Genomic DNA, 12,286 nt, shown 5'->3' with positions numbered 1-12,286 from the left:
TTGCAACGTAGATCTTTGGGGAGAGAGTTCCAGATTGTAGGCGCATTACCGGAGAAAGAGCGCGATTGGGTAGATTTCTTATTAACCAAGAGACGGACCAGTATAAGAGCATTGGTGCTCCTCATTTAGAAGGTCTTAAAAAAAGGTTATTTTACAAAATAGTGAGTTTTAAGTACCCCTCAGAATCCGCACTCGTCTCCTTTCCTACTGCTCCTTAAGCCTCTCTCGTGCTGCATTTCTCACGTAATGTATTTCAACCAGTGATATTGTTGGATATTCTAAAGCCACCCCCTCCCCCTTAATTTTACTGAGCAAGCTGCACCCCTGAAGATGGGGTCACTGATGCAGGTACTAGTGTGGAGACTCGAGCAGCCCAGTCGTTGCTCTGTTTAGGTAACGCCCATAGGAGAAACACAAGCGTGATGTTTACAGTCCGCTTAGCAGTACGGAGGACACCCGCAAACTGCTGCTGTCACTGTGCAGCCCATAAACTCTATGTATTCCTTGCCTACAGTCAGGTAAACCAGTTCATAAGCATGTGGTTGCGGTAGCACTCTCAGTGAATGTTGTTCATACCACCTCCTCTAGCTTCCTCAACACGGTCCTTGTTCTACAGAAAATAATCGATGTTAACTGCTCCCCTTAATGCTTGTGCAAGGCCCGCCCTCTTCTCTACTACTTCCTGTAGCATCCCAAACAACACAACTTGCTGTGGATAGAGACTGGGTCAGAGAGAGAGGGAAAACAAGCACAATGATAAAGAAAACCCGGACTCGGAGTAATAAGTTTACCTGTAAGTAATGAGCGAGTTTTATTGTAAGTCAGTAGTTTGAAGGATAGGCCATAGAAAAAAAAGTTGTGAAGCTTTAGCTGGACGTTGAAGGGAATTTAGCAATTTTGTACTGGCAATAAAAGACTCGTTATGGCACTTAAGGGTCCATACATACATTGGCCAGAGCTACATAAGGAACAGACCTATGGGACTTTCCACGTCAATGTCTACCTTGCATAAAGAGGGCAGTGATGCCAGGATACAGAGCCAGGATCTCAATCCATAGACATTTTATTATAAACTGATCCTGGAAAAAGAGATACATCATATTGTTCACTAGAAGTGAAACAGACCTTGTGATTATTCACCAAACACAGCATCTTCTTATTTTACTTTTGTTTGAAATTAATTGAAGCAAGTCTAAGTTGATCCTCGGAGAACATTTGGATTTTTGTGTTTTTGAATTCCTCTAACGGACAGTGTTTTTTATTTGTAAGCGCTATATGGAGGAGGTTTCTGTGTCTACAAATGTATTAAAATATTAGGGTGTTAAAAAAAAAATATATATATATATTAGGGTGTTGCTGTTCTGGAATGACGGTCATTCCAAATGAGAGGACCGTGTTGTCTGGAATTTAGAGTCAATGTATCCACAGTTGTGATGATGTTTATAGAAATTACAGTATAGCAAATATGTTATGTGGTTTTGAGCACCCTGTGAAAACCATTGACTGCAGTTCTGCAATGTGTTATACAAAGAATAGCTGTTTGTGATCCCCAAAAGCTGATCTTTGTACTGCTCACCTGTTTCTAATAAAATGTATAACAAATTTACTGAATATATTCTCTAAATAAACATAGCGTCTAAATTTCGCTCTTTCAGCATTGTAAGGTTTTGTGTATCATATCATAACTTAGGTTGTTGCAGATAGTTCTGTGCTCAAAAGCATTATCTTTTATCCACAGATACAGCACGCTGCCCAGCAGAAGAACACTTAAAAATTCCAGATTAGTCAGTAAGAAGGATGATGTCCATGTTTGCATCATGTGTTTGCGGGCCATAATGAACTATCAGGTATTTTACATCCTTTATGTCTGAACATAAATAATTTGTTTTAGCCATCACTAAGTCAGAAAAACATTGACATCCCCTTTGTTAGGATTGTTGCATATGTTTGGCTTGTAAAATCAATCGCCAAGCCACAGAGTGCAGGTAAGCGGATTAGCAGAGTTCTCAGACTCTCAGCATTTTTTTGAAACGCTGGCTTAATAAATCAATCCTTCACAAGTAATGCAAATTTTTTGCAACAGTGTGCTTTATTTTTGCATCGTGTACCGCAGTGGCATCTAGGCTAACAGAAGCCATGCTTGTGCTTGCGCATTACTTGACTCTTGAGTCAACCTTCACATTATCACATCCTCACTTCTATTTCCCATTTTTGTGGTCCATTCAATTCACGACGACTGGGCCTTTCACCACATGGTTTCAAGGACAACAAACTATGTAGCACATCTCTCAGGTGCTTACTTATGCCTGTTGAGTACGCATATCGCTCTTTATTTCCTGTTGGGGTTGTTATACAAGACCACTGCAGATATTGTCACCTTTACTATTATTTCCATCTGTTGTTGAGGACTGTATACTTGATGATGTGTCCAGTTTTGTCTTTCTCAGCACCTGAAGGTTGTTCTTGGTGTGCCAAGGTTCTTTCATCTACACAACAGCCTAGGTTTACTTTATTTATTGAATTCATAAAGTTCCTTTATCTAAAGGGCTTTTTTGATGCTTTTCCTTGATCAGGCATGCACCTCAGTTAAATGTATTTTGTATGTACGGTTTGTGGACAGTCTTTCCCCATGACTGCCCTTCACCTGGTCTGCCACCATTATTGATGGAACCTCACTTTATGTAGATTCCTAAATGTATTAGTCAAAGTCCCCTGTAACAGATGCAACAGTTTTGGCACATTCTCCAGGAGCTGTGGAGTTCGTTTTTAAGTAATCTATGCTGTAGGAGGACGCGTCATGTTCACAATACTCCACATCCAGTGCTTTATAATTAAGGCTGCAAGTTTTCATTTTTACAGATTTTCACATATAAATACAGTCAGATAAAAATGTGTTTTCCTGTCTGTATTTATTTTTTAAAGTGGAAAAATGCTGAAAGTTGTGCTTTTTGTCGGCGACTCTCCATGCTGGTTTTCGTGATTTCCAGGACAACAGCTCCGCAGATAGATAGCAGGAGAATTTAAAAGCAGGTTGAGATTTCCCTGAATGCAGTCGTGTGTTAACATATATTTGTATTATAATGCTGATATTTACCTGTAGGTATAGTGTTTTGCTATATTTGGCTGCTGAATTTGCTAAAATGCGACAGGCAGCAAAGTATGGGTGCATGTTTATCAGTTAACTGAGTGTGGAAATCTACTATTTTAAGACTCCATATATTCACAAAACACAAAATAAATATGGATAAATACCAATAAGATGGCATAAAAAGAAATATGGGTTAATACAGACGGAAAATAAAAATATCATAAAACCAGAAGCCCTATTTATAATTAATTCTCGCCAAAAACTATTCTAATTTTTAGGAGCCAAAACATGACTCTATAGTGCCCTTGCCACCCTTATGTTCATTTATCTTGCCCAAATCTTCATAGAAATCAAGTCACTACTCTTCCACAGTGAACTGACAAATGTGTACTGCTCCATTTTCCCTGACGTTGAAAGGCTTAAAACCTGAGCGTGATGGTATCCTGTAGCAAGACACGTGAGCTGCATTTGGCATTTTAGGTATGCATAGTATTACTTGGCTATTATGTATGTGTTTGAAAAGTTATCTGGGCCCAAAAATGGGCAGGTGTGGTGGGGGGGTGGAGGGGGAGCTCAAGGGAGAGCTCCTTGCAGATCAGGGAAGAAGGCAATCATTGGGAAGGGCTATCGTTACAGGGCAAGCAATCATTACAAGTCATATTTGTCGCACTACAAACAGAAAGTAACTATAATTACATAAGAAAAAAAGGAGTCATTTTATATTTTTGCTCCAAAAGTCCGTTCATCATAGGTACAGAAGACAGACTAGCTCATTTAATCAAAGGGAATCTGGAAATTAAATAAAACGGGTAAGATTAGGGCTACAATTACTTTATTATACTGTATGCTGTCTTTAAGAATCTGTCTTGTTCAGTTATGTTTTTATGAAAGATTCATAACTATAGTACGTTTTCTTGGTTTTGTTTTTAGTATGGCTTCAATATGGTCATGTCTCATCTTCATGCTGTCAATGAAATTGCACTAAGTTTAAACAACAAAAACCCCAGGTAAGTATTTTTTTCTATAGACCTGAGAATAAACAAAGGTCGTTGTAGTCTGAAATCTTAATAAGAAAGTTGCATATTTTCCATCAGCAAAAATTAGTATAGGTTTCTTGTGTATTTATGCTATTAATAAAGCTGTTGACTAGTTGGTTTTAATTGTAGGTTGATGTTACAGTGATCATGTTTCAGATGGCGATAATCTATGATTTACAGTGTGCAACAAATTCTGCCTTAATGTTGCCCATCATAAAGAGACACCAAAACATTTGTGATGAGACACTTTTTCTGGCCTGTGATTTTTGATTCCTGGGTTAATTACTCTGTCACTAGCACAACTAGTCCACACGTATAGCACGAAACATAATAAACCTGTTCTAAAACCACTATCTTACACAGAATATTTTAAAGGATCTGTGGACTCACAAAGGACTCCTAAATTAAAGAGGGCATGTAAATATTGCTAGATTATTTGCAGCAGTTTGCACATCAATTCTTAGGTCATCATTTCTTCCTTTTATGGTGCTCAACAAAAGTGATAGAAAGAAGCTAAAGGGATCTAACCCAAAAATTGCATCAAAACTGTTAGATATGAATTATAGTCTGTGTGATAAGGAGTACCCAGATGCCTTCCCTGTTCTGAGGGGCTCGGTCTGCACTGCGGTGGCAAAAATCAAAATAACCAGAGTGCATCTGTTGCTTTTCTTTGTATGTGGGTGAGCTGCTGCAGTTAGATGGATTTTTTTGCTCTGTGGTTGTACTGATTTGCGCATGAGCATTGTGGAAAGCAGAGAGCTGTACTGCAGCCCTTCGGGTAAGGTAGCAGTAAGTTAGGGAGTAGTCTCAAACATTCCCATCACAACTTTTGATGTAAACATGAATTTCCATCTTTGTCTCATTCCTGGACCAGTTCAGAAATGTAAAAAGGCCTATCGGGCAGCACTCACACAGCTGACCTCTGTGTCGAGGTAGGTGGAGGAAGATCTGCGGGCCCAGATATGGATGTCTTCTAAACATTTCCACACAGCTGAAGACTCCACGAATAATGTCTGAATTGGTTTGATGGTCAAATACTAATGATCTTATATAATCCACTCTTATAATGTGCCCCCACATTTGTATTGCATCTGGGGTTGTATCATGAACTCACCCTCTCTCTGTGCTCAGACACTGACCGCAGCTGTGCCCGTTTTTCAGGCAATCCTACTACGCTCCACACATATACCAACTTGGTTACTGCACAAGTTAATGTATGAGGGTCAGACATCGCAACTTGGAAAAACAGAGCGGCAACCGACATCAGTGCTTGCGCTAACTCACGGAATTACTAAGCTAGTGCATGCACTGTAGAATGTGCTGTGCCATCAAAAATGGGCGCACCGTCGCAGCCCAGGTTCTTAGATTGGCCCTTGTTGTCAAGAATGCTGTTAGACTGGTGCAAAGGTCTGCCAATTCATCCACAGTGAGAGATACTGTGTCTGACACATACTGGTGAAGTTAGGGTCAGCTGGGCACCTTCTCCCAAATTCGCTGGGAGTGCTCAAATATTCAATAATTCCAGGAAGGAGTTCACTAGCCGGACTAAGAGCCTAGCACATGTAGATTTACTGTTAAACCCAAGTCCACATTGCAACGAAATCTCTTGTCGTGATGTACTAATTTCAGTGCTAGTAGAATGAATGTAGCTTGGTATTTAATGTTACAGGCTGCTTACTCTGTGCTTGATCTACAGTCTGGTCCTTCTTGCATTTTGGGAGGTGTTTTTAATTGTGCTCTTTGTTATTGCCACACACCTCAGTTATTTAGATATGACAAGACATCGGGAATGTCCTAGGTTGTATTCGAAGAGATGAAATGAGTGAATGGCAAATTATAAAACTAAGTAGCGCACTGCTACACAACCATCTTTAGGTTGTCTCCTAGAATTCGGTAGTCTTGGAAGCTTTTTCCCGTTTGTTTACATTTCTTTGGTCTCCTTTGCCATCGCCTTTCTCTGTTCTTTCTATAATTTCCTTCATTGTATGATTTTCCTTTTTTCATCTTTGCGATTACTGCACTTCCTTTTCTCATGATGTCTACTATGTAAATTCTAAAACTAAGTCAATGATATGGGACAGTCACATTAGTGTGTGATTCAAACCAACCTTCACTACTAGGAAATAGGAAATACAGCCCCTCTGTCAGCCTTGGTTGCCGTCTTTCTCCATTTTTAATGTGGCTTGTTTATGAAGCTTTGTTGTGTGTCGCATTTAAGAAGAAAATTAATAAACATATTAATTGAAAAAATTTAGAAGAAATGGTCACCTGGATTTTGAGTACTGTGACTGTTGCGAAGTGGCACTACAATCCTCATTCCTAAATAGTTTTTTTCTTTCCTGGCTATGATTTCTTAATCTGTGTCTCTGTACACATAGACATGAGAGGTTAAGGTGAGTGTGTTGTTAGCCAAGGATAAAATAAAAAGTATTTGGCCCAAGGTCACAGAGAATTGTGCTCACATAAGTTCAACAATGATGTGCAAAGAAAGCACAAAATCCTAATTCTGCTTTTCAGAGTCTGTTTTGGTGGAATTCAGGCATTGTGATGGGATGGCTTCCTTTTCATGTTTATGGCTGGGGACGGTTTTGTGGCCATTTCTGTGTGAGCATCCTCAAATTCTGAGTTTTCTGATTGTTCCCATGGCAGTTTACCAAATTGGAAATGCATACCAATGTACAATTGTGAGAGGCAACATAGGGTGGTTTTTCATCATGAAAATGGGAAGTGAACACTTATGTTTAAAAGAGCCGTATATGAAGTATTTTCTCTGTGGGGGGCAATGTTTCCCCCATGCAGAAAGCAAATTATAGGATAATGCTCATTATGAAAAACACTTAAACATGCAGATTGTTCGGCTTGTTAAAAAGAAACCTGCATGTGTAAATGTTACTCATTGCATTATTCCAGGAATCATATGGCTGTCATATGTTTCCTGGAATACACCTGTGATTCTTTGTCTAGCCCTAAAAACTGGAAATTTTCCTCACGCATGGGAATGATCCAAAGGGAAGAGATTTTTAACTTTTTCGCTTTTATGTTTCTGAATTGAGTCCATAGCTTAAAAAAAATAATTCAATGAGTTAATGCTCTGGTGAGGCTAACAAAATATAGGTCCCCACATACACATTGTTGAGTATGCACGCTTGTCTGCAAAAGAATACATGTGTCCGTTCAGGAGCTGCTCGATGGAATCCTCAATGACCGCCCTCCCTGCCGTCATCCACCTTGGAGCGCAGGCGGCGTTGCGCGCATCACATGGCAGGCATTGATTCTGGTGTTTTTTTTCTTTCTCCACAGAACAAAAGCCCTGGTTCTGGAGCTCCTGGCGGCGGTGTGTCTTGTGAGAGGAGGGCACGAAATCATTCTATCTGCATTCGATAACTTTAAGGAGGTAGGATACCTATGTGCCGGAGTTCATGCTTTGCGGTCTCATTGATGGAGGCGGCGGGAGGCATGAAGGGACATTCTTGAGATATAACCATGACATGTTTCTTTCCAGAATGAAGAGTTGGGTTATAAAATATTCTCAAAGTGAAACATTGAAACAAGATGAGGCTTTAGGATCTGTTTGAATGGGTAATCTTTCTGAGTCACTGTTTGTGGCAAGTTTTATTTGTAAGCAGAACAGAATGCTATGTGCCTGTGTATCATTTTGTTTGTCCGCTTGTGAAAGTCTGTGCACAATCATAATACCATAGGGTGTCCTGAATCCCCGATCGTAGACCGCGCATTGATAGCAGAGGACATCGGGTGGTGGAAGCTGTTACTGAATTGTAAGGAGTAGTTTATACGTTCGAGTGAATTCATGGTTTTGTTTATGGGCAGAATTGATCACGGAAAATAAGCTGAGTTTATATCCGCAGTGCCCTGGTTCGTAACAGTCTTGAAAGGTCTGTCTGAATGAATGAATGAATGAATGAATGAATTAGGATTTATAGAGCGCAACTAAACCCATAGGCATCAAGGCGCTAGAAGATGGTACAACTGTTTGAGAAAGAGGTGAGCAGATCACAGGTAGGCTTCTCGGTAGAGCCAGGTCTTGAGTGCTTTGCAGAAGAGCGCGTGAGAGGACCTTTGTTTGTTAAGGTGTGTGATCTTTTGCTTTTGTTCTCTAACAGTTGAAGATACTGTTTGAGGCTCCAAAGAGGTGTAGGTGAACAGAGGGTGGGAAGCCCTGGTTTGTGATTTCACCTGACTGATAATAAGGCACATTGCTCTGCAGTGTTTAGCTGCGAATTAGAGCAAGATCATTTGGCAGATTTTGTGTTACATTTATGGAGAGGGTGTTACTTCTTTCTGTTAACCATTTTTGGTTAGTGGGTTCAACCAGCCTGTAGCATTCTTGTTCAAAAAGTTGTAATTGTGGTTGCTCATGCCAGCATACTACAGTGGATCATAATTCAAGCTGATTTTGTTTGTTCTTTTTTAATTTACCCAGGGCTAATCTTAGAACAGGCTAATAAAAAAGGGTATTGTGTGTGGATGATACTGTTCTTGCTTGTGTTATATCAACATTTGGGGAGAAATTTGACAAAAGGCAGATTCCAGGTAATGGAGCATTATTACATCGAGGTTGATGAGACACTGGACGGGAGATTGATTGAACAATGGGGGTTTGGCCAGTAGAGTTAGTTTCAGTGATCTACAAACAGGGACAGTAGAGATTGTCTGACCATTTAACTGATTTTATTCCATCAAATGAGGGAAAACATTAAAAAAGCAGCCAGTTAAGCGGAATGAAGGAACTGGAATTAAGCTGAGGTCGGCATGGAGAGGAAGGCGTGGCAAAGTATGGCTAATGAGGTTTCAGAATGACTTGGTCAAGATTGGAGGAATCGTTATGAATGAGGGGTGAGATTTAATAAGAGTGAGTAATTCAAATTGTAGAGGAATACAGTTGATGCAAATGAGGAATTATAAGCAGTGAGAAGTTGAATAATCTTGGTTTCGAGCCATGGAGCATGTGTCTGCAAGGGACTAGCATGATAAGTAGATGTACTTTCTGGTGATATGCAGTAGACAAATTCTTGTTTATTTACCTACTTCCATTTGACATGGCACTGAGCATGTTGCCTAGTTTCTTATTTAAATTTGCATCATGTGTGGCGGCCGTGTGTGAGTGGAAGCTCGACAAAAAGAAAGGGTTCAGTTTACTTGGGTTGTGATAGGATGGAGAGGGCTGTATGGTAGTATTTTAGATTAGAAAGGGGAATGGTAAATAATAAGTGATTTAATGAACACCGGCTGTGCCCCCTGTGTCAAGGACGGTAAGAGTCTGGACACGACTAGAGGCAAGTCTCACAGCTGGTTGAGTTTTCCTGTGATGCTGTTCAGCAGCTGCTGGGTTGCCTTCAATCATTTTATGAAAAGCATATGGTTTAGTGTTCTTTTAATGATGGTTAATGGAATTCCCTGGCACGGAGCCCAGTACCCCAAGGACACTTCCCCAACACTAAACATGCCTACTTAAAGTGAAGAAGTTATCCACCCTGATAATGACTGAGAACCATACAGCATTCGGATACTATAGATCCCTGCCCCTGATAGATGCAGAATACAACATCTATGCTAAGATTGTGGCGTGTAGAGTTAATAACACTTAAGGACACATTGAGCCACCAGGATCCTTGCGAAATCCTGCCTGGGAGGGCTATCAAGCTAAACATGTGCAGTCCCCCCATAGCCCCCCCCCCCCCCCCCCCCCCACCAGCCCCCCTCGCTGATGGACACCTCTGGCGATTGCCTCACTACATGTAGTAAAAGCCGTCCAACCTTTAATGTATTTCACTGGTACGGCTGTTTTGAGCTGCATCTATGAGAGTGCCCGTCAATGACATATTGTTCAGTTACGATGAGACGGCCAGTATGGCGGATCGGCCTAAGACCACCTTGGCCTTTATTTGCATTGATTGTTGAAACCCTGGCTGCCTTTTTGCTAAATAGACGCACAGAGAGTGGGGCACCAAATCTGGTGGTTTTAAATACTCAGTTTTGTTATATGTTGTTGATACGTTACTACACACCTTTCACCGTGCTGTCGTTTACCACTCATATTGGATGACCTGCTCAGAGTCGTGGACAGGTTGAATCCTGGGACACCCCTAGCACTGAAGACCTTGACACCCTGGCTTCTTATGCCGACATCAAGGCGAAAACATTCACAGATCTTAAGCACGAAAAGCCATGTCTTTGTTACACACTGTACCTGGTTTCTGATTTAAGTGCAGTATATACAGCTTTTTTTATGTTGGATCGCGGGCATTTGTATAGCGACCTTCTTCCGTTTCTGCAGCCTCAAAGCACTCTCGGGATGATATGTGCCTCGTCTGCATGTCGGTGGCTTTTCCTTTTAACTGAAGCATTTGTATAGCGCGCTGCCATTGTACCTGGTAAGTCACAAGCACTGGTGGACATTTCGAACCATAAGAAGCAACATACTGACTAAATCACAACTGGTCACAACAGCAGTGTTTCTGGCTACTTATTCATGGCGCAAGCTGTCTCGGTGCCTGTACAAGGGTATCTAGTGCCTTTGTAACTGGTACAAGCTTTTTCAAGGCTTATAATGCAATCTGTTTTTATTGAAAAAATGGAACTGTAACAAACTTGGAGGGAAGTGAGGATTGTTGAAACAGATCTTTTTTTCCGAAAAACGGGATTTGGTGCTCTTTTTTGTGAAACTGGAAAATTTATCAATAGTATCTCATGTTCGACACCAAGAAATTGAAATTTTCTAGAAAGTATTAAGAGAAAAATATTCACTTTAAAATCTAATTCTCTTTGTAAAAATCGAACCAGTTCCTGTCCATCATTTGGAAAGTACCACACAATCCGGATGTATTGAGAGCAGCATTTAAAGGGCCTTGCGGCGCGTGCACGTCAGCTGTAACTCATTGGACTCAACATGGCTGCGTTGTTTACATTCCAGCATAAGCCACCTGAGTGACGGGCTGGGGGAGATCTGCAGTATCACGGTGCAAGCAAGGCTGCATAGCCCGCCGGAGATTAGCAGCGCGCGACAGCTGCGCCCCCTCTACCCCTGCACCGGGGTCCGAAGGGAGGAATGCAAACAAACCAGTCAGCACAAGTGCCAGCAACTAAAAATACCACCAGACTCTTTCTGGCGTCCTCAGCCGACACCAGGTGCCCACTCAGACTATACGAGAGTCCCTCCCCCTGGCCCCCCTTCCATTGTGCTTACAAAGATGGAGGTTTGGATGGACAGAACCAAGTTTTAAGAAGCGCGGCAAGGTCATGCTTGAGCATTACACACTTATAGCTTATTTGTGTGCCCTGGGCGAGCTGTGATCTGGAATATAGCAATTTACAAAGAAGTTAAAGGATTGCACATGTTATGGGATCTGCAGGAGCTTCCGAGCCTATCTGCCATTTCCCTGGTGGTGGTAATGTTCCCCGACTACAGATTAGGGATTGTCCACAGGAGCTGCAATAATTCGGGTGTGGTCAAAGGTTTTTATGGTTTTTAGTTAGTAAGGTGCCACTTGGAAGGTTCTTCTGCGACTTGAAACCCTGAATGGATGGGCGAGTGCTTCTCCTAGCCCTGTGGTGAGTTCTGTCACACTAGATAAAGTGCTGCGGTCTTCCAGTCACAGGCAGAGTGTAACCAGTCTGCAGTGCTTGTTCTGGGGTCCCTCTGCCCAGGTAGTGACAGCCAAGGAAGGACAGCCAGGGTCGGCATATGCTCCTGGCTTGGCCTTCAGTAGCCGTGCCTCTGCTCTTCCCAATGGCCCTCTCAGGGGTCATGAAGATAAGGATAAGAAGAGAAAGAAAAAAGGTCTCCAAGATCAGGTTTTGGAGGAATAATGAATCCTGTGCAGAAATGTATATGTTGACTGCATAGTCACTGGCTCAAATTATAGCTGGTCCACTCAGGCATTCATCCTTCCAAGGTCAATCAAAATTAGAGTCATTGAGTTGGGTAACAGTAAACACGCATTATATATTGTTAGTGCCCGGAGACTCGTTGAGGGTGAAGACACACTCTACAAATATAGCTGCTAAGTGAGATCGCTGTTCAATGTATAGTTCTCACTCCTTTCTCTTCACCTAGCCATGCTGAAGGAAACCGTAAGCCATTGTGGCACAGAACCTGAAAACTGTGCTGTCAGTGCGATGGTGAGGATGGTGCAGTGTCTGA

At 41.6% G+C, this 12,286-nt stretch overlaps 1 protein-coding gene across 13 annotated transcripts in view; it reads left to right on the top strand.

Annotated features, from left to right (window-relative positions):
• FMNL2 (formin like 2) overlaps positions 1 to 12,286 on the top strand; it is a 566,092-nt gene that overhangs the window by 413,756 nt on the left and 140,050 nt on the right. For all 13 annotated transcript variants that reach the window (XM_086956698.1, XM_086956700.1, XM_086956695.1 and 10 more), the window contains 3 exons: positions 1,739 to 1,847; positions 4,019 to 4,095; positions 7,426 to 7,519. In XM_086956698.1, the coding sequence (XP_086812824.1) occupies positions 1,739 to 1,847; positions 4,019 to 4,095; positions 7,426 to 7,519 (280 nt within the window). The remainder of the gene's footprint in view (positions 1 to 1,738; positions 1,848 to 4,018; positions 4,096 to 7,425; positions 7,520 to 12,286) is intronic.

Source organism: Lissotriton vulgaris, chromosome 2_1 (assembly GCF_964263255.1).
Source record: "Lissotriton vulgaris chromosome 2_1, aLisVul1.2, whole genome shotgun sequence".
Lineage (NCBI taxonomy): Eukaryota > Metazoa > Chordata > Amphibia > Caudata > Salamandridae > Lissotriton > Lissotriton vulgaris.
This window is presented reverse-complemented; position numbering and strand designations above follow the sequence as displayed.